At 39.1% G+C, this 23,584-nt stretch overlaps 1 protein-coding gene across 1 annotated transcript in view; it reads left to right on the top strand.

Moving 5' to 3' along the window:
* Positions 1–23,584, top strand: part of stx1a (syntaxin 1A (brain)) — a gene marked incomplete in the record, with an annotated part of 89,545 nt that overhangs the window by 45,446 nt on the left and 20,515 nt on the right. Inside the window, 2 exon segments of the mRNA XM_036149937.1 lie at positions 2,243–2,342; positions 20,238–20,312. Of these exon segments, the coding sequence (XP_036005830.1) occupies positions 2,243–2,342; positions 20,238–20,312 (175 nt within the window).

Here is a 23,584-nt window from a genome sequence, read left to right on the forward strand (position 1 = left end):
TCTAGGTGGAGAGAATTGTTTTGCAATGAAAGGGCTTAATTGATAAAAAAAAAAAAAGTATTAATTTGCACAGTTTAAAAAAATACCTCTATTAGGGCTTAGAAGTAGAAATTAACATGAGTCATGAACAATAGTGTGTCAATAATTTACTAACAGCGCTGCAGCAGCTTGCCTTTGGTTACTGGTTTAATGAATTTCAGGCACTAACTGAATAACAAGTCATAACTTTTTTTTAAACCCTGAAGGATTTGCAAATGTTTTCTAGCTTTAGTAGATTATATGCAATATTTAGCAATGCTACGCTGGTGCATTATTTATGTGTGCACATAAATTCATATAAATGAGCTTCTCAGGAGTCTCTGAAATTGTTTTTTCTCCCACCTAAATAAAATTTGTCTGTCTTATGAGGGCAGGAAGCTGCACCATGACTCACTAAATGGTCTCACCTTCTACTTTCTTTCTCTCATCATTTGTTCCCCTATTTTATTACATTTCTAAGTTTTTGATCTCTACCTAATGCACAATGGCATAAAATAAACCTCCAGTGTGTGGTCTCGCCCCTGTGGTATTTCAAAGCCAATTGTGTTGTTATTTAAAAGAAACTGATTCAATCAGCTGTTAATTATGGAGATGATTTGAGAATAATGACCTCAGCTTAGGGGAGATTGATGCAGGAATGTGGCAGAGGGGTGAGATAGGACCAGCAAACGAAGGAGAAAGGGGAGGTTTTCAGAGGAAATTGACAAATGCACCATAGAGACAAATAAATTTGGAGTCTGGCCCATTGTTGGAGCAGGTGTAAAGGAGGAGGAAGTGATGAGGAGTTTGACAGTCTGAGATGAAAGTTGGGATTTATGAAGTCACTGACAGATGTGACCTGCTGGTCCTCCAGCTGCGGGCAGCGGCCCCGAAGCGGCGCAGCTGGTGATGAGGCAGCAGGTGGGAGGTGATTGGGTAAAATGTCAGACCTGGATCTTTGTGGCAGATGATGCAGAGTTCAAAGTAGAAATGATTAAAAAAAAATAAACAGTCAGGATATGACTTTTCTTTTTAAATTTTTCTACTACTAAGAAGAAATATTTATATATGTGATGAAAAGAGTATTTATAGCAATGTATATCGTTATTTGAATTCATGTTTGCAAAATTTAAAACAATATCCCAATCATGCAGCACCATTAATACTGGATTTGCATTCAGTAAATCTGCAGAAAAAAGCAATACCATAAATCCTTGTACTTTAATATTACTATATTATATGAATATAATGTAATATATAATATAATATTTAAATAGCTTTTGGACTCAATTACTATATTGTACACCAGCATGGACAGAGATACCGCTGTCAAAAAAAAAAAAGCCACTACTCTAGAAATAAGTTAGCAGCTGCTTCTGTGGACTATCTAGATCAGTGGTCCTCAACTCTGGTCCTCGAGGGCCGGTGTCCTGCAGCTTTTGGATGTCCCTGATCCAACACACCTGAATCAAATGGTTGAATTACCTCCTCAGAAGGCAGTCAAGTTCTCCAGAGTCCTGCCAATGACCTGGTTGTTTGACTCAAGTGTGTTGAAGCAAAGTGACAAATAAAGTTTTCAGGACACCGGCCAGACCGTAACTGAGGACGACTGATCTAGATGTCTTTTGGAGAGGTTTATGGTGAGAGGAGACAAAGACTGACCTGTTGTTGCCACAATGACTCACTTAAGGACCAGTGAAGCATGGCGATGGAAGCATCATGAGGAAGGTCTGTTTTGCTGCCATTGGTACTGGTGGGCTGTAAAAAGGGTGAGTGTAATTATAAAGAAAACACCATCTATTCAGGTTACATTTTCACACAACTGGGTGTTCCAAGAGGACAATAATATATGACCTAAATATACATACAAATCAGTTTTTGAACACATAAAGTAAGTGAAGAATGAGCTTCAAGGATGGCCATGATCAGTGTATGTAAACTTGTGACTGGAACTAATAATTTATTTCAGATGTTTTTGTCCATGGTGCAAAAAGCTTTACCAGTAGTGCTTCAAATACATACAAAGTCCCAAAGAAATTGTGTTTTTGAATTGAAAAACGTTGTTCTCCTTGCATGTCTTTACAAACCAGCTTCGCTCTCGTTTTCCCTCTAATATTATAACTACATCCTCAGTTAGGTCTCTGTCAACATCCATCAGACCAATCACTGCAGCTTCCTGTCTCCATATAATTTCTAAATTACTTCTTTGTGTCTCTGCTGTCAGGTTGAGGAGATCCGGGGTTTTATCGAGTCTCTGGCAGAGAAAGTTGAAGAGGTGAAGAGGAAGCACAGCGCCATCCTGGCCTCACCTAACCCCGATGAAAGTAAGGCTGTTTCTCTGTTTTTATCCCTTGTGTTTAAGTCAGTTTATCGTAATTTGCTCAGGGGCAAAAAAGTTCAACATGCCAGAAGACTCACATTTCTGGTAAATGCTTCAGTGGAATTTAAGTACCTCAGTAGTTGGGGCAAAATGGTGCAGTACGCAAGGTTTCATTTACTCCTGAAGTTTTTTGCACTTCTTTGTGGTCCTGGGTGGACAGATCTCGTCAACTCAGTCTCATTTTAACCGACTAGACATGGAAGTAGAGATATTTTACTTTTATTAAAAAGGGAAATAGGAGTGTTCACACTTTATTGTTCAGTTAGTGGGTTAAAACATAAAATAAAACACACAACTGTTCTCCCGTTATTGTTCCAACATACTAAGACAGCCTAACATGAGGAGAATCCCGTCTGTTTAAACTTCATTCACAACATTAACGCTGAATATTGCACCTTCTAAACAAGCTCAGTGGTCGTTTCCAGATTTCTGACAAGAAGACAATTCGCTCTGATTGTCGCTCATCTCCAGAAATCCAACAAAAACTCCGCCTTCCCGAGTCCATTCCAGCTGTCTGATTTATTTTTGAAAAATCTTTTCTTTCTAGATTTGAATGGATCAAATGAAACAATCACGGAATAAAGTTAAGACCAAAAGTATTCATGACTGTGGTTGCTCTTCCTGCTGCTCTGTTAACACGAACTACAGCAGGAATTACTGATGGCCACCATCAGTAATTCCTGCTGAAAGAAGCTGAAACGGTGCTGTGAACGGATCATCAGCAGCCCAGATGGGCTTTGTTATTTTTTTTTTGCGTGAGGAATGCCATGTGAGGCGTGTGTGTGGTCAGGTCATAGAGTTGAGAGCCCTACCAAAACCCTTTAGGCTTTAGAGCATCATAGCTGTTATTTATTCTGTCATGAAATTGGGTGGTCGTCGGTGTTCTTTATCTGATGTTTAAACAAAGCGAAATGCCTTCTCTTAGGAAGTTAAACTACTGCTATTTTTTAGAGAAGCGTTAGAGAAGAACCATTTGTCTGAAATCCTTCCTGAGGCTGAAGTCTGTAACAGATGTCAGAAAACCTTGAAGATGTTCAGAGCTGTCTGGTCCACCTGTCAGCTGCCTCTGCACAGTTCAGGAATGAAATCTCACTCTCTTGTTTGTCCTTTTTTCTTTAACTTTATGCTTTCCCATTATTCCTATGGCCATTGTTACCACCCTCTGCTACAGGCCTCCTTTTCAGACACTTCCCACTTTGCCTTTTGTTCAGTCGGTGCAGGATACTTCAGCCCATCCGTCCTCTTGTCTCCACCATCTTTTTTCTTTCTCTCTCACCTCTTCCTCTCTCGTTTATGCCAGGGCATTGATCTAGACCCCTTGCTCTCACAGGGGGGGGATTTTACTCATTCTAGTAAGGCTGGCAATCCCCTTTTCTCCCACTGATTCCCTACCTTCTTTCTACCTGAAAAGGCATTGATCTGCTTTCTGGAGATTAGCCCTTTAACCAGCCCGAACATGACCGTGACAGGCAGTTCAGAGCCTGGAAGGCAATCAGGCGAGGTGTTTCTTTCTCCTCCAATCCGTCTTTTTGTGAGACTGAATTTAAAGCTCAGTGTTTGTGCTTGTCTCCCTGAGAGCAGACAATACAAATCAGACAACAGATGATGTCACTTGCTGTTTAAACGGGGGTCTTTTAACTCTTTGCTTTCTAACCAGTTGCCTTTCCGCATCGAATGAAGGCCGCTCAGATAACGCCTCTTTATCTGAGTGGAACCGGCATCTACGGAGCCCTATTGTTCTGGGAATAAAAATTCAGACCTAAACACATCGCACTGAATAATGCATTCTGTTTGGGCACGCAAACAAAAAGAGCACATTTCAATCAATATATTTCACCAAGCACAGCGGTGAAACTGCTTCTGCTGAAGGTCATTTTAAGTGTTTTCCATTTATTCGTCTGACAATGTTCGCTTCTGGGAGCAAAGGCGTGATTAATGTGTTTATGAAAACACACAGTGGATTTGCTTGTGCTCTTGAAACGCCCAAAAAGTAAAAAAAAAAAACAAACAAACAAAAAAGAGATAGGTCAACAACTTGACTGGTTGGTCTTTGACGCCTTTATTAGGAATAGTTGAACAGCTTAAGTTGAATCTAAGTATTAAAACAGGCAACTCTGGGTTTACCCTGATAATGCATGTTGGGAGTTATTTTATCCTAGCAATGCAAGGTCCTTATCCAAACAGACCTGCTAAAAGTCATTTATTACAACATCTTTACAAAATGGCCACCTCAATTGGTCATTTGTAAGGGGTGTTTTTCCTTGTATCCCTGCCTAATTAATAAAAAAATAGATCGTTTTTTTTTACCACATGACCAAAATACATAGATGCAGCAGAAGTGCTAAGGTGCAATGGCAATAAGCGTGTTTACTGCACAGGCTGTTAGTCTTTACCTCTTCTTCAGTCAAACACATGGTGTTTGCGGGAGATCAAGTAGGCTCCATGCAGAAAAAAAACCCAGGTCAGGATTTGAACCCCAGACCTTCTTGCAGGACAGCAGAGCCAACCACTATGTGTTGCAGTGGTTGGCTCAATGCGTCTCACAGAGGAAGCAAACCAGTCTGGTTAAATTAATCTCGATTCTGACCCAGTTCAGTCCAGTTTCACCTCTGCTCCCCCGACTCGCTGTAACGTTGTGCTGTTAATCCTGCCCCCCCCCCCCGTTCAGGTCCGTCTTCATAAGCACAGAGATGCTGTCACATGCATTCTTTGTGTAATGTTAGCATCTCCCCTGTTTTAGGCATTATTAAATATCAGTGTGTCCACCCCGCTTTTAAATTAAGCTAATTTCCTCAGGGGATTTTAAATTCATTACGTATGTGTGTGTGTTTTTTCCCGTGGGTGAGTGTCGGCGTATTTGAAGTGTGCTCAGCAGTTCTGTACAGTAGGAGTAGCTTCAGCAACAACAACAACGATAGAGCATCTCACCATCAGATCTCAATGAAGCTGTGTTTCCTTGAGCGTTGGACAGAAAAGATATAAATGGGTTGAAAGATTGAATTATTTGCTCTGGCCTTGAACGGCACAGCGTCTCATTATTTTTGATTTATAGAGCTTTCCTTTTAAAGATTTTAATAACATAGGGGTCAATGGTTGGGGAAGATTGCTCTTCCTGTAGCAGAACTGGTGGCTCATACACTCGAACGCACCAAGAGGAGGGTGAAGCTGATGTAAAGTCAAGACGAGCACCTTCAGTCATTTGATTAAAAAGCTCTCCAAAAAGGTTTCTGATACTAATTAGATTTTTGCTGCCCTAATATCAGGTTACACTGGCGGTGTAGTATTTCAACCTTTATTTGTAATCTTTACACATTTCCCTAAAATACATTTTAGAAAACTGAGTCACTCTAAGTTGTTCAAACTGTTCAGTTTGCTGTTAAAGATTATTAGTTATTGTAATTTACAGTTAGACTTACATTGATGCACGTTATTTGGTGTCGAAGACATGTGGATTACAGAATATGTTAAATAAACCAGTTTCATTAATACGGTTTTAAAAAGTAGAGGGGTATTTTACTCCTGAAGTTTATGCTGCAATGTGAAACACAAAATTACGAGAACTACTGACCCCTGCACTAACTTTAAGAAAAAAACATGAAAAAGTTGCACAACAACTCGAGAACAGCTTTCATCAGCAGTACGTTCAAATTTCTTTTAAGTTTCTTTTGATTGGAGATGGTTTAATGCTGGGTTTCAATCCCAAAATCTAAATAAACATGTCTGTCAACACTGATGTACAGTACTGTGCACCACAATGCTGTTACCAAAATATTTATCTTCATAAGATTGCTCATTACAAAGTCAGAATAAATATTTTATGAATATTTTCCCATTAAGCTGCAGAGCTGCTAGATCTGAGCTACAGAGAGCAGGGGGGAGGAGACGAACGGATCTCAGACTATAAAAGTAGTTTTAGAAACATTTGCTGGTGTTGAGTTTGATTTTTTTTTAACGTAAAACGTTGTTAGACACGTCTGAAAAGTCACTACATCAAGTTTCACCAGGTAACAGTGTTTGTAAAGGTAGTGTCTACCTTTAAATAGACCATGCTTATATGAGAGATTGTGAACGGTTTTGCTAAACGACTTAATAAAACATCTTTACTGTTTGTTTCCTGTTACCTTGCAGCAAGAAGGTCCTGGATTTGAACCTCAGGCTGCGGTCTTTCTGTGTGTGGTTTGCATATTCTCCTCATGCACGCATGGGTTCTCGCTGCATTCACCGTTTTCGTCCCCCAAAACGTGTTAAATCAACTGGTCCCTTTAAATTGTCCTTAGGTATGAGTGTGTAATGCATGGTTGTCTGTCCTGTGTCTCTGTTTTCCCTTTGACTGGCTGCCTGTCCTTGGTTTACCTCATTGCTTGCCAGTTGTCTGCTAGAGATGGGTACAAACCCTGCAACCCTAAAAGAATTACTTGGGCAGTGAAACTGAACACCTTGGTGCTCCTTTGGGAAGCATCAAGTGTCGATTAAATAACTATTGCTGTGCCTACCTGGTATAACTTTTATCTGCAGAAAACAAACTGGATTTCTCACATCTTCTGTTTTTAATTTCTAAAAGCGGCCATGTTGTGGAAGTAGAGAAAGCTCTGCAGCTGGCATGCCTATGTCACCAACGGCAGACTTACAAAAAAAATTAAAACAAGCAAACTCCAATCTCACAATTTGTAATGCATGGGAGGACTGACAGAGACAGGCAGACAGATCAGTGTGGTTAGCAAGGCTGGTGGTCGTGGAAAAAGTCCAGGTCGATGTCCAGAAAACAGAAGCCAATGAGGTATCTGATGGGAGCAAGGCAAGAAAAGGAAATCCAGAGAAACAAGAACTTGGTAAGGATCAGCTTAGGCAGGCAAAGATTTGCTCACTCAAGGCTTTCAAAAAATCTGGTGCCAACTAGTGGAAACCCTGTATTTAAAGGCAGGAGAACAGGGGAATGGAGTGACCCGATTACGCTGACCCCGGAGGAACGCAGATCCAATAATGACTCTAATATTCGGTCAGGTTGGGTAAATCTCTTGAAGTAGGCTAGTGTAGTTAGACATTAAATGGTCAACACAGGCTAAACACTCTGCACATACTCTAGTATCTTGTAAAATCAAAGGAAACTAATTCTCTCATCAGTATTCTTGCAGATGTTTGGAAAGTCACGGTGAAATCATATTTGATGGTCACATCGTTAAAAAAAAACGATTCTTCTTCTTGCATGTCTACATAAACCAGCTTGGCTTGGATTTTGCCTCTCCCTCTAATACGATAATTGCATCCTCACTTAGTTCTGTGTCAACATCCATCAGGCCAATCGCAGAGGCTTCCTGTCTAAGTAGACTGCCCAAAGTACTTCCTTGTCTCTCTATCGAGTAAAGAAATCAATATACAATATATAAGATCCCTATGTACAAATCACTACATAAGTGTGCAGCATTTGTTTAGGCTGGCAATGTGGAGTCATGTTGGGTGAGTTTCTCTGTAGTGGGGTGTTTATTCTGATCATTTTTGCGGCTGATCGTAGGCTACCTGCTGTGAAAACGATGGAAAAATAGGCACCTGGCAAAACATGAGCTTACCAACAATGTCTTTCATGTTTACTCACTTACTTCCAAAGCTCCTTGTCCATGATAAAGGTGAACAGGGCAGCTGACAGTTGCCAGCAGATCAGATGCTTTGATGGCTGTAGAGCCTTTTATGAGTTAATATTATTAGTGTCTGCAGTCTGGTATTGCTTTATGAAGTCCCAGCATATTTAATCTTTGACATCACACCTGTTTGTAGTCAAAATAGCTCTACAGTATGTGTGAATTCATCAGTGACTTTACAGAAGCACCAGCAGACTTGATACATGCCAGTAAATCCACCAAGGACTGGTGAAAACCAAAGAAATAGAAAGTCCTGGGCCAAGTCAAAGCCCAGGTCTTGATCTCACTGAGACGCTGTAGGGTGATTTGAACAAGCTGTACAAGAAAACCCTCATAAAATCTCACAGCTGAAAGTGAGGAGTGAGGCAAACTATCCTTAGATGTCAGAGGCTAGGAGGTGGCTACAAGTACCGTCAAACTAAACTTATTCAACAAAGGGAAGTAAGACTAGCTGTTGAAATGACATTTCTTAGTAAATAATTAAATATTTATTGGAATTTAAAAATAAATCATATGACTATTGTGTATATATGTGCACATGGGGCATTAAAAAAGGTTTAATGGACTTATTGTTCCACATCTTAAAGACCAAAAAAAGGAATTGGTTACTTGGTGCAGAGCTAGATTGTCCAGTTTGTTACCAGCTGACTCCAGACACACAGAAGAAATATGAAGCTGATGTACTTTGGCTCAGAAAGTGTTTGTAATCCAGCAGGAAACTTGAGCTCTCGGTGTAAACCCAGATAAAAAAATACCGATCCAAATCTTGTTATTGCGTCAACATCCTTTTTCATTTAAAACTATTTGAGTGGCCTTGCTAAAACAAAAATATCATAAGTCTTAAAGTAAAACAGTTTTGAAGTTGCTGTATAACTGGAGAAGCTTTGTATGAATTTTGAATAAACCCTCAATCTCATTAGCTCAGAAATTAATTTACCGTGGTATTAATTTGTCTGCTGTGAAGCGGGCGCTGTACCGATCTGTTGTGGTGAAGAGAGAGCTGAGCCAAAAAGCAAAGCTCTCGATTTACCGGTCGATCTACGTTCCTACCCTCATCTACGGTCACGAGCTTTGGGTCGTGACCGAAAGAACGAGATCCCGGATACAAGCGGCTGAAATGAGTTTTCTCCGTAGTGTGTCTGGGCTCTCCCTTAGAGATAGGGTGAGGAGCTCAGTCATCCGGGGAGGACTCAGAGTAGAGCCGCTGCTCCTCCACGTCGAGAGGAGCCAGTTGAGGTGGCTCGGGCATCTGGTCAGGATGCCTCCTGGACGCCTCCCTGGTGAGGTGTTCCGGGCACGTCCCACCGGGAGGAGGCCCAGGGGAAGACCCAGGACACGCTGGAGGGACTATGTCTCCCGGCTGGCCTGGGAACGCCTTGGGATTCCTCCTGAGGAGCTGGCCCAAGTGGCTGGGGAGAGGGACGTCTGGGCCTCCCTACTGAAGCTGCTACCCCCGCGACCCGACCCCGGATAAGCGGAAGAAGACGGACGGACGGTATTAATTTGGAGGATTTATTGAAGGTATACTGGATCTTTTTTTTGGCTTCGGCTTCCAGGGAATCATCTAATCTACTGGTTGTCCCACATGCCAATGATTGTGATATACTCTATGTGTGCGCTCGGTCCTTGCTGGTTTCCTTTTGCTGCTCATCCGTACTTCTAGTGTCTATGTACCCAGTAAGCTTTGATGGTAGCCGTTCAATGTTGCTCCACTGCTCTCACCATATACTTGGAAAACGGCTGAGAGTCGGAAAACGCAAACTGTCTTATATGTTTATGAGAAGAAGAGGAAGGCCTCAGCAGAAAGAAATAAGACCAGAGAGGATTTGGTAGATTCTTTCTTGCGATCTCCCTGAGGAGCGGTTGAGTGATTTGGGTGTTTCTTACCAACATTTCCGGAAAAATTGTCCACGACACCTTTGAACTTGTGACTTTTACAGGACAACAAATTGATGGTGTAGGTTTTTAATCCATGTCTCAGATTTAAGTTAAATCAAATTTCTGCAAACCTGCACTTTACCACTTAGACTTAAGAGTTTCTCCAACCACGTAGAGCTCGATCCATCTGACATCTCTGTTTCTGGAGTGCATCTTACTACCATTAAAGGTGCTCAGCTGGCAGCGCTGGAGACGGCTGTTTTAACTGCAGAAAGTGAGTGTTACTATTTCTGGTCCTGATTTTTTGCCAAGTGGAGGTCTGTTTGCCAACGCTCCCCCCCCACCCTCAACCAAAAGTACCCTCATCTTTCTTTTTTTTCCTCCTTCTCTGTCTTCTCTCTCTGTTGTGGTTTCCTTTGTGCCTTATCACTTTTAATTTCCTCTTCTCTTCCCTTTCTCTCATAATATCTGTGCTGATATGGAGCTACGATTTAGGGCTGCAGAAAATAATATCTATGAAAGAAAGGTTAATCGAATATGGACGACTATGTCCAAGGCTAAGCACATAAAACAAAGACAATGGAGGTCAAAGCTGCTAAGATAAGGCATTCAGTGGGAGATAAATCATGTCTTCTGCACCCCATCCTCTTGACTTCAGAGCCAGAGCTCAGTGATGGTGTGCAGGGTTCGTGCTCTAATCTTGATTACAATGTTAGTTGTTTGGAGGCAGAGGGAGGTTTCAAGTGACAGCATTGTTACCATGTTAACTCAAAGTAGCCCTGATGTTTAGCGTAGGAAGAGGTTGGTGAAGAAATAGAGATTTTTAGGGAAGAGAGTGGGATTGTAAGCAACTACATAATAAGTAAACCATATATTCCTACAAAATTACTCTGTGTTAAATTTAATCTTCTAAATGAAAATGTCTCATGTTTAGCTCCAGACTCATCCTCATTAGCGTATTCTGAATCCAAACCCACCAACCATTGTTTTAGAGTAGATAAATCGGGCCCAGAACGACCCAGGCCTCATCCAATAATCTGTATAATCTGATCCAACCTGTATAATATGATTGAACTTGACTTTGTAAAGTGCCTTGAGATGACATGTTTTATGAATTGGCGCTATATAAATAAAACTGAATTGAATTGAATCCCTGCTTAAATTTTTGGGGCTATGTTTTAAGGCCATGTTTTGGCCAGACAATTTAAATGAGATGTACAAATTCTGATAAGTGGTAAAATATCCTTACAGAATGATACAAAAAACTTGGTCTTGCAAAAAGATATTTGTTGTCTTATTATTATTGTTATTGTTATTGTTATTATTATTATTATTATTATTATTATTATTATTATTATTATTATTATTATTATTATTATTATTATTTTAGCCCTTACTTTTAATGAATTCTGAAATTTTCTTGATTAGAAAAAATCCACAGTAAATTAAACTTGTATACCTAATTTTTTTTTTTTTTTTTATTTATTTATTTATTTATTTATTTTTTTTTTGCCGTACAACTATTCAATTCCCGGAAAATAGAGGTGTATATCAATCATTAAAAGCCCCAAAACTAATATAGGATTATGAATAATATGAATGGTTTGGTCATGAAACAAATGAATCAAACCAAGATAGATATTTAGACCTTGAAAATGCCTTTGACTCTTGTCCAGATACCTGAAACCTCTTTAACCAAGGTGTAATGCAGAAGAAAATGCTGAAATGTTTTCATAGAGTCAGACAGAGAGATAAAGGTCTAAAAAAACAGAACAGCAATACTTTGGTGGTTAAACTTTATCTGCGCTTTCAGTTTGCTGTGTTCACACAGTATTTCCAGCAGCAAAGTAAATGTTGGTAATGTTTGAGGGGAGAGCTCAGATTCTGTCTCTTTGACATAGACATCTGGACTCTAGACAATCAATAAGCAGGGCAAACACACAATGGACTGGTAATACATTTACAGGGAGAGCAGAGGGAGGAAAAAGATAAACGGATAAAAGTTGGAAAGTGGAATGGCATCAATTGACCCGACATCAGAGAGGAGAGAAGCAGCTTGTAAGGTGTCTGATGAGCACAGAATGTGTATTTGTAGTTACGGAACCTATTGACTGCTAAAAATTTTGATTTGTTTCAATATTGGGCAAAAACACTGAAGGCCAAATCACATCTGGGGAAGTTGAAATTACTTAAATATGATGCTGCAAAGCAAGTTGGTGCAAATTTGCTTTATAATGGCTAAAGATCAGAGGGATGATACACTTTGGAGCAATGATGCAACAAATTTTTGAACATGCACTAAACTTCAGCAGTCATGATCCCTGCACATCCTGACTCTTTGCACTGTGCAGAGGAGCCTCGGCGATGTGGCCAGTGTTCACCTACATGGATAGCTTGGCAAAAAATTTAAATAAATGGTCACCCTAGCCTTATACCAACGCTACAGCCTCATCACGCCTATGTCTCTATGGCAGCTATGCGAATAATCCATTGTAACACATTTGGCTCGGTGGCTGTTTTGTGGATAATTTCTTACCGCTACTTTGGATTCACCTAAAACAATCTTGGCAAATGAAAAATGGACACTTTCTCTCTGCAGCAGAAGGAAAAAATAATCATACTGATCACATAAAGATCATTAGGTGCTGGGCTCCCAGGTGTGGTAAGCAGCCACTGCTCCAAATTACACATTGACTGGTTTGTGGAAGACCAAAGAAAGATGTGGTTCTAATGTACAAAGTATTTGTCATACTGTCAAAGAAAAGTGCTTAAACCAGGTTCAGCAGTCAGGAGTGAGGAAAATCGACAAGCAACAGCTCATTTAGCTGGAAACGTATATTTACTGTACAATAGCTGAAGCACAACAAGCACATTTTACATTTTCTGTGCAAAATTGTTTATTACAGAGCGGGTCGAGATGGGGTCCGGACGGTGCTTTGTCCGGCACAGCAACGCTGAAATAGGTGGTGGAGGTGCAGAAAGTTGTATAGAAAACATTTACGAAGAAGTACCGGAGGTGTGATATCCATGGTGGTAACTTTGTGGAAGCGGCCGGGAAAGCATTAGAGAAAAACTTGCTCAGTAAGAGCAAAGTAAGGCATGATTCTCTTCATAATGAAAGGTTTACCAGGATGTAAGCACGTTTGAACCGTTGTAGAAATCCTACACAATGCAGGGAGTTCTTAATATACTTCTGACCAGAACTGTGCATTTTTTTCTGGGGTTCATGGTTGGGTGAGTGCAACTTGAAGTTCAGACAAATTGCCATTATCTGCCCTCTTTAATTTTTTTGACCTCCAGTTTTATTGATCAAAGATGACCGAACTCTTTGCTAGGTTCAGGAAATAAAATACCACAATTTTTATGCAATGTTTTTTTTTTTTTTTTTCGCCCTCTTCATAAATTCTGTCACAACTGAGAGCCACAAGAAAAAATAGTGTCTAAATATGCATTTGGAACTTGTCTGCTATTCTTTGTTGATAATTTCTATACATTAACCTTGAATCGAAACTAAAGTCGTTACAGCAGAAATGAATCTGTTTGGTGTTATGCGCTCACGGAGGCCCTCTTCCAGCTCATATCTCTCAGTGCCTTGTAGCATCTTTCTGGCTCTCTTTCCTTCTGTCACTTTGAAACAATCTGAAGCCGCCGAGAGGACCAACCGCACACATCTCCATAGCAACGCAGTCTTAATGACGGCAACAAGCGTGACCTGAAGATTTCATCTGAAAACGTCTGGGAGAGGGATGGAGTGTGAAGCCACAGCTCAATTTAGTCCTCAGTTTTGCCCTCTAATTTGCCTCTGTCTCACTTCTCCTGCTACTTGTTCATCTCTGCCGGCACTCTTCCTCTTTTCACACAGCAAATAATGAGGCTGAATAGACACTTGATCTGACAGGTTGGCTTCCTCTGTTCGGTTACCGCAAGAAGAAAATCAAATCTAACCACTTAGAAGACACACCACACACTCAGATGCACACTTGCACCGCTTGTAACAACCTGAGACTAACCTCAATTTTTATGTTATTATCTCTGTGATGCCCCGTAGCTGCCCTCATAGAACAGCACAGTTATGGGGAAATAAGGGAGGGCATTTCCCTAAATCTTACACCTCTTTGAGGCTGTGTTTAGGCTTTCCACTTGTTCTCGCACTCTTAAATTACGTTGTGAGATTTATACCCAAAGTGAGTTTTTAGCCATCCTTTAAAACTATCTCTATTGTTTTTTTGTTTTTTTTTACAAAGATGGCAAATGTATGCATATATCTCAATATACAATCACTTTAAAAAGTAGTTTAATGACAAAAGACCCTCACAGGATCCAGTATTTGCTATCTCACAAATCACAATGGGGTACCAGCTCCAACTTAATGAACCACTGACATAGATGATTTACTATGGAACAGCTGAACTAAGTCGTTGATTCTTTTCTGGCATTACCTGAATCTAAGTTCTTGTGCTGAATAGTCTCAACCAAAGTGTTGAGGAAAGAAATACTGACTGGAAATGTTCATCCCATATCTGAATTGATGGAGAGGGCTAAAGAAAAAAAGGTTTTTCTTCTAGAAATGCCCTGGATTTTTCTCCGTTCATCTCACCATCTACTCTAAACTGCTTCCCTGATGAAGAAAAGCATTCCCACAGCATAATGCTCCCACTAGATTTTTTACTGTGGGGATAGTGTGTTTAAGGGGATGTGAAAGGTTTTTGTTTCAGCCACACACAACATTAAGCATTCAGGCAGAAAACAAAACAAAACTTTTTGACTTTTTCTCCCCAGAGCATCTTCTTCCACATGTTTGCAGAGTTCCTTGCTCGGTCTGTGGCAAACTTCTAAATGAACGTCTTATGTCTTCCTCTCAACAATGGCTTCTTTTCCCCTGCACTCTTCCTTAAAGGTCAGGTTTGACCTGACTAGTAGCTGTTCCCTTATCAGATTTTCCCACCTAATGTAGTTTTCTTTCTAAAGGCTTCAGACAGCTTTTTGTGTATCTCTCATTTCAGTAGCAGGGAGTTCACCGAGCTAAATATCTTTGATTCAAACAAGGCTAGCATCCTCAAATGCACTTTGCAAAAATCTTGTAATCATGGGCATCTGGTGGGATATATGTGTGTATTTTTAGCCATTTTAAGTAGGAATAAATGTAGAGCTGAACTAATTTATTTCTCAATATAAATCATATTTTTACTGCTGTTTAAAGAACAATTTACATGTGGTACAGAGGACGACTGTAGCTGTAAGGTAATGACCACATGTTTTATCTTCCACCTTGGCCATGGACCGTTCTGCTTCTACTTGTTTTGTTCCCAACAAAATCAGAGAATGGTGCTGCTCCCTTTTCCTCTCTCTCCTACCTGTCTCCAGAAGTCAGGTGGAAAGACTGAAGGCCCCAGAGTCCTAAAGCCCTATGCAAAACACCTCTTCAGCCTTAGCCTGACCCAGAAGACAATTCCAGTGAGGTGGAAGACCTCATGCCTTGCTCCAGTACCAAATAAAGCTCACCCATCAGTCCTCAATGACTTTAAACCTATTGCCCTGACATTCCACATCATGGAGGTCCTAGAGAGACTCCTGTTGGCCCGCCTGAGCAAGCAAACAGCATTCACCTGCTTCAACAAACCCACTGTCATTTAGACAAGGTAGACAGCACTGTATCATGTTCTTTGATTTCTCCAGTGCATTTTAATACAATTCAGCCTGATTTGCTTCGTCAGAAACTGCAGGACACTCAGGTAGAGCCCTCCACAATTGCCTGGATCAGAGACTACCTGACGAATAGACCACCGTTTGTGAGATTGAATGGTTGAGTGTCTAACCAGGTAGGCAGCAGCACAGGAGCACCACAGGGGACTGTACTCTCACCATTCTTTTCACTCTTTACACCTCACACTTCCAACGCAAGACAGGATCCTGCAGTCGCTGGGGTATTACAGATGGACAAAAACCTGAGTACAGTTAGCTGGTGGACCGCGTTGTGGTATCGTGTGGAAATAATTATCTTATCCTGAATGTGAATAAAGCAAAAAGATAAATGTTGTTTTCAGGAGAAACAGCAATTGGTCCAATACTATTGCCATCCTGGGAGAAGAAGTGGAGTAGGTGTAGAAGTATAAATACCTCAATATTCATTTGGACAACAGACTGGACTGAAGACACAACTGTGAAGCTGTCTACAGGAAGGGACAGGGCAGATTTTGCTTCCTGAGGAAGCTTAGGTTTTTCAGGGTTTGCAGCAAGATGTTGCAGATCTTCTATATGTCTGTTGTGGAGAGTGTGATCTCCTCTGCCATCATCTCCTGGGGTAGTGGCATCAGAGAAACTGACTTAAAGAAGCTGAAGAAGCTTATAAAGAAGACAGGCTCCGTTCTGGGAACACCTCTAGAAGCTCTGGAGATAGTTGTGCAAAAAAGTATGTAGAGTATGAAGAACATCACGTACAACCCTGAGCATCCTCTTCATCAGACTGTCGTATAACAGCAGAGTCTTCAGTCAGAGGTTTGTCCAGAACCGCTGTTAGACAGACCGGTACTGGAGGACCTTCCTGCCTGCAGCCATCAGCATCTACAACAACTCTTTGAAGAAACCCCTGTAATATGAGTTACAACAGCATTTAATATCTCTTCGGGATTAATAAATTATTTTTTATTTGAATGTTGGATTGAATCGGGTGAAGGTCAATCAAAACTTCCTCTATAAATCACCATATCAAGGCCTCTCAGTCTAAAATACTAAATGATTTCAAAATGTAACAAAGCTTCTGCATTCTCTGATGATTTACACTTTTTATTTTCTCCAAAATTTCACATACAATTTTAATTCAAAGGTCTTTTCTTCATTAGTTATTGTTCATTCATATTACTTGAATCTCTAACTATTGTCAAAGTTAATATTAAACATTCATATCTCCAAATAGATGACAAGACGTGCAGTCACCTGGTTGCCCAATGTTTGTTTTCATGTGACTGTATCACCAGTTGACAAGTTGCTTTTTTTTTTCTCTTGTGCCAGTCTCTTGTTAAGAGAATACTGAATTTGACTAAGCTTGTGACCTTTGTACACCTTTGTAAACACCCACTACACACCACAGCTGAACTGATTTTGTCATGAGGGCAACAACCCATAACCTCAGATCCATTTCTGACTAACCTTCACAACACACGTGGCCACTTCCCAACATACTGCGTACATTTATGGCAAAGGAAGGAAACATTTTGTGTGTTCTGTTCTGCATGCCCCGATTTAATTAGTGACTGTTGGGGTATATTTTTCTTTTTGTCCAATAAAATAAATTCTGAATCTGTGCTACAGGTAGGGTTATTATATAATTATAGGGTTGTTAGTTATTCTAACAATGTGTAGAATAGCATATTGCACGCCATTTTGGGAAGGACACCCTTGTAGTAGTGCGTGAGTATGAGAAATTACTTAGAAAATTTGCAGATTATAGGAACCATCTTCATTAGGCCAACAATGACCTTAATGACTCCCCGTTACTAAGGGGTGGAGCTGTTTCGGTTCAATTTGCATGTTATCTAAGCCATTACAAGGCCTTTGTTGGGCAATACTATAAAGTTTGGAACTCCACATTGCTCCAGACATTTTAAATTGAGAAAGTGTTCTGGATAGGAAGCGAAACGTCTTCAAACTTTGGATAAAAGTCCAGTTTTGTTTTTTAACTTTTTTGGAATGACCATGACCTGGATGACTGAGAATCTTCACCAGCATGTAGCTAAAAGAAGCTACACTGAGAAGCTAAAAAGCTGTTCTAAAGTTTATATGCTTATGCTGGATGTCTGTTTATGCTCACAATCTTGGCCAATAAAGCTGATTCTGGTTGAAAATAGGAAATACTTAAACTGGTCATACTTGGCTTATTTGTCATTGAACATAAATTATCGAAAACGTTGTTAGAGATTCATGATTTTTTTTCTTTTTTTCTAAAACACAAAAAGAGCATGTGTGGCTTTTTTCTGGTGGTAAGAGAACATTCAGTATAAATTAGCATTCAACTGTAATATATAGAAAAAATTGATGTCTAGAATAATAAACACTGATTATGGGTTATTTAAAACAGTTTTGATTTAATAAAAAAAAAATAATTTACAAGAACAAAAAGAATAGTGAGCAGCTCAACCAGGGTGCCATTTCTTTATGAACCACCACTGTTTGTTGGTTTTAGTAACTATTACTAAAAGCTGTCTATACTGAACAGATATCAGTGGGTTGTTTGCAGCGCAACGTTTTTGATACAACTTTCTTCTTGTTCATCTGAGTCATTGTAGAAGAGATATAACCAAACGTCTTTGGTATTTCTTTCTTATATTTTTTGTTTCTAAAATATTCACCCTTTTCTGTTTCTATTCACATGAATATATCTTGCTTTTTCTGAATATATTTTGCTTTTGTATTACAGTTTGTTTTAAATTCCCTTAATTCTGCATTTTTCTTTTCCCTAATTTAAATATTGCTAAAATTTTGGGATCTGGCCACAGCATCAGTCTTATCAGTTTTCATTCTGAACACAATGTGGTATGTGCATTATGGTGCTTTCACTCATCAAACCTTATCATAAAATGGCCTTAGTATCATTTACACGATGCAGATTTGCAATGGATGTGAAGTGGAGAAGATTATATGATCATCTCACATTTTACGCTTCTTCCTTATTAAAAAATAGGTGCAAATATTATGTTTTTATAATTGAACATGTGCCATGGACTGAAGTCTCCTTCTGTGTAATCAAATTATCCTCTGAGGCTGTCTGTAATTGGGTTCAGATGTTTGCAGTGAGCTTTGGTTCAATAGGGCTACCGCTGCCTCTAATTTGTCTTTGTGATTTATGCAGCCTAAAAGAAGCAGGAAATATGCAGAAATAAACTCATTAATGAAGAACTGCAGGCACTTCACTTTGACTGAACAGGTTGAATAGGGAAACATATAAGACCTTGGTTTTTTTGTGTAGTCTCCCCGCTGCTTGTTAATGGGGATTTGGTTAATGTGTGACATGTAGATGATAAATTGGGTTTTCATTGTAAATGTGTGAAACTGGTAATGCTGCGGAGTTACCACTGTTTACAGGGCTTTACGAAAGTATTCAGTCTTGTAATTTTTTTGCATTTTGACACTTTACAAGCACACCTTTCAATGCATTTTATCTATATTTTAAGTGATGTACCAACCCAGAATAGGCATAACTGCAAAGTAAAAAAGGAAACTGCTAATCAAGTTTCTAACAATTAAAATCAATATGTATATTGACCTTTTTGAAATCTTGCTGTGTGAACCAGCCTTAACTTACATCTGAGCTCACCGTCCCCTTGAGAAAATGTGTTGGTGGCAGCATCATGCTGCATGTAGCCTTTTATTTTTTTTTAGCAGAATCAGGGAAGTCTGCCAGAGTTTATGAAAAGATCAATGGAACTAAACACACACAGCAGTTCTGCAAGGAAATCTGTTAAATACTGCAAAATAACTGTGACTGGGACAGAGGTTCACCTTCCTAAGTCTAGACCTAAATCCAAAAAAATACTGTTCACACCAAATGTTTCAAAGAAAAATGCGGTAGACATTTCAATTTGTAGATGTGTAAAGTTGATAGAGACAAATCCCAAAATAAATGCAGCCATAGTTGCTGCAAAAAAATTGGTACTAGGATATTTACTTGGGTGGGGTGAATACAAATGTACACCACTCATTTCAGAACAGTTTTGTAGATATTATATACTTCACAATTAGGCACTAGTTTGTGGGGGTTCATGATATAAAGTTTTAAGAAAATGTTTTATAGCTAGTGTTTGTAGTTTGACATAATGTGAAAAGTCTGTGCTCTGGTAAAAACATGTATTTTCAATGTACGACTGTTTCTTTTTCTGCTTTCCGTTGTATCCTTTTGTTTGGCATGCTGTTAGATAGTATTTATTTATCTATCCATTCATTTTTCCTATTAGGTTGAACCTTTTGTTGTCTGTAATGTGACTCTTCTGTTAATAGCACAATAGATCTTTGTTGTCTACACCCTGCCTTGCCAGGGGGCAAACACATAGGTTTTTCCCTCTTGTATTTCTGTGTTGCAATCAAGAAAACCCAAGACGGCAAAGAAGGGGAGGATAGGATTGCTGGTAGTCCATGAAAAAAAAAAAAAATCATCCTGTGCAGCTGAGAACTCAAGCGGATCAGTTGTTGCACCCAGCTGGGAGAGACAATTTTCATGTGTCGCTATTGATTCTGTCTGTGTGAAGCTAACTGGTCCAGGTAGAAGAGTGTTTATGTGTCTGGTTTGAACATTTCTTCCAACCTCTCTACTCTCCTTTTTCTGTCTTTCTCCTCAGAGACCAAAGCCGAGCTTGAAGATCTAATGACAGACATCAAGAAGCTGGCGAACAAAATACGCTCCAAATTAAAGAGTAAGTATTTGTTGTTTTTAACACATTGTATACGTTAATTCAATTAAATTTATTTATATGGCGCCAATTCACAACACGTCATCTCAAGGTGCTTTACAAAGTCACATTCAATCAAATCATAGAGACAGATTGGTCAAAAAGTTTCCTACCTAAGGAAATGCTTCAGATTGCATCAAGTCTTGACAAGCAGAATTCACTCCTCATGAAAGAGCGCAGAGCCACAGAGGACAGTGGTCTGCATCACTGCTGGAAAAAAATATTTCTAATTACGGCAATATTCCAGAGGTGAAAAAAGGAAATCGTGGAAATCTGTTTAATATGGGATTTAAATGACATCTCTTGGTCAAATGTTGTTGTTTTTTTACTTTATTGCCAATTTAATGCCATCCAGATTAAGTGATTGAGAAGTTTATTTTTTTGGGTCTAACATACAAGTTGAAGGTTTAGACGAAGCTAAAATTTTAGATAACTCAGAAAGCTCTACTGTATCTAAAAAGTTCAAACACCGATCAGGTTAACAAAATTATTAACCCTGGAATTGAAAAACATCTATCTGGACATTTTCTTCAATATTATTAGTAAATTAGGATAATAAAAGATAAATACACCAGTAATAAATAATAATATATTTTGCCTATATTTAAGCACAGACATGCAGTTTTTGTGTAGGGCCGTTTGTGGCTGTTTGGCCACAAATGAGCAATGACTTTAGTTATAAAGGTATTAAAAGAGGTTGGATTAATTATTCCTGTATGTTTAATTTGGGAATTTTAGTGGAATTTATCTAACAGAATGACGCTAGTGGTTCAGGGTTTTTAGCTTACTTACCATCCAAATCGTTGAACTCTGGTGTTCCAACCCTGCCCATGGTGAGGGGTGTATAAAATAAAGCACCTAGGTATGCAGACTGTTAATGCAAACGTTTGTGAAAGAACAGGTCACCCTCAGGTAATTCTAGTGATTTTATTCCCGGTAGTGAAATGTCTTAACTACATATTCCACAGGTAAAATCAAATAGCAGGATCAGTGGATGCTGAGGTGCTTTTTGTGCAAATGATGTCAACCTTCTGCAGAATCAGAAGCTACAAACTGCCAAACTTCATGTAGACTTCAGAGTGGCTTTAGAACAGGATGTAGAGAGCTTCATAAAATGGGTTTCTATGGCCAGCATCCAAGTCTTAAATCATCAAGTTCAGTATAACGCATTGGATGCAGTGGCATAAAGCACTCTACCTCTGGACTCTACAGCAGTGGAGATGGGCGAATCATGGCCCTCTGTCTGGCAATCAGATAGATGTGTCTGGGTTTGGCAGTTGTCCGGACAACAGGATTCTTCTGACTGCATTGTGTCAAACGTAAAGTTTTGTGTTGTGAAGCTTATGGTGTGTGGCTGTTTTTTAATGTATACTGTGTGTGTGTGTATATATATATATATATATATATATATATATATATATATATATATATATATATATATATATATATATATATATATATATATATATTTTTTTTTTTTTATTTATTTTTTTTTTTTATGTATACTGTAATGTATGTATACTGTAATGTTCTGTAATGTAATGTATGCTGGGTACCAGACCCTTAGTTTCACTGAAAAAAAACTCTTAATGGTTCAGCAAACCCAAAAAATGTTTTGCAAATATTATGCTTCCAGCCTTGTGGTAACTTGTTGATGCCTCCTTACTGATCCCACTCGTGCACAAGTGCAAACAGTAGGGTTGATAAAGACTTTGATGAACACATTTCTGTAAAATAACAGACCTCAAAACAAAGAAGTTTAAGAGGTCTCATCCAAATTCAGCGTCTGACATCACAAATTATCTTCTAGGTAAATGGTCTACAAGTCCTATAAACAGACTACTAAACCGTGTGATTTATTCTAAATGTATTCTCTGTGATTTTGCTTTCACTTGATCACTATTTGTCATGTTGTGCATGTGTCTCTGGTACCTTCGTCTGCATAAATCCTAAGTAATTTATTGATAAAAGACTCCTCTTCCTCTGAGTGTTGTACGTTAAAGACATTAGACCTCAGAGAGCTTGAAGATAATTGGCTCATGTCTTATCATGCATATGTGAGATCTTCACACGCATACAGTACACATGTGCTACTATTACTATTGTCTGCTCAGATTTAATGTAAGTGCTACCAAGGAGTAACCTGGCAAGCCAGATTGATAATGTGTAGCACGCTCCATTCTGCACATTATAAAATCTGGGACCGCTCCCAAATAATCCATTTGGGGAAAGGAGGGACATTCAGCAGAACTTTCCAGGCTGATTGGGTGAAGCGACGCCTTGTGCCCGCCTTCCAAAGGTTGCTTTTAGCCAATCAAGTACAAAAGTATTTATACCCGAGCAGAAGATAAAAAGTTTGAAATCAATAAGAATAAAAAATAAAATGCATTCTAACAGGATTTTTTTATGAAAAGTAAATTCAACCAAGAATAAAAAAAAAAATAATGTAAGAAACAAACCAAGAAACCGTTTAAGTTAATTTAGTTAATTATTAATTTAAGAATGATTTCAAAGTCAATAAAATTATACTTCCAATAAAGGTTTCAAGAGGGGATGAATTAAATAATGATTGGAAGGATGTTAATAAATAGTTTTATTAAGACTAAATTTGAGAATAAATACAAGAAATACTTTTGTCAAGAACTTATTCAGAAACTAATGGATGGGAAAAGTAGCCACCGGCCAGAAATGTTATACATTTCCTAAAAAGGCTTGTTATTTTAGCTGGAGTAGCACTGCTCTGGTAAATGTGAGTGGGTGGCTGTAATAATGTATGCAGATGTTCAAACAAGGCAGAGTTGTCAATGGAAATCAATAAATCAGCCAGAAGTAGAATTTGAGCTCCAGCAGTTTGTTTTGAAAATAATGACAGGGAGGCTCAGAATCAAAAGTCTGGATTTTCATTAAATTTACTATTTGAATTTCAAGGTCGCCTCAGCAAAATCTCTTTTGTTTGTAATAAAGCTGGTTAGTTTGCTGCGCACTGTCCTCAGAAACCATTGGTGCATAAACACACAAGCACCCTGTCTTGTTATCTGTCCGACAAGTTGCCAAGAGGTTTATTGACCACATTTGTTTTCTCTCCCCGACACATCGCCTCCCCATATCCTGCCATCATCAGTTCCTCAATGTTAGAATGCCTCTGCATAAAAAACGAGGACATCAGCGTTTTATTATGCATGCAGCATGGTAAAACTTCAACATAGAAGCTCTTGTGTTGTTTTCTTGGCGACGGC

This window comes from Fundulus heteroclitus, chromosome 18 (genome assembly GCF_011125445.2).
Source record: "Fundulus heteroclitus isolate FHET01 chromosome 18, MU-UCD_Fhet_4.1, whole genome shotgun sequence".
Taxonomy (NCBI): Eukaryota; Metazoa; Chordata; class Actinopteri; order Cyprinodontiformes; family Fundulidae; genus Fundulus; species Fundulus heteroclitus.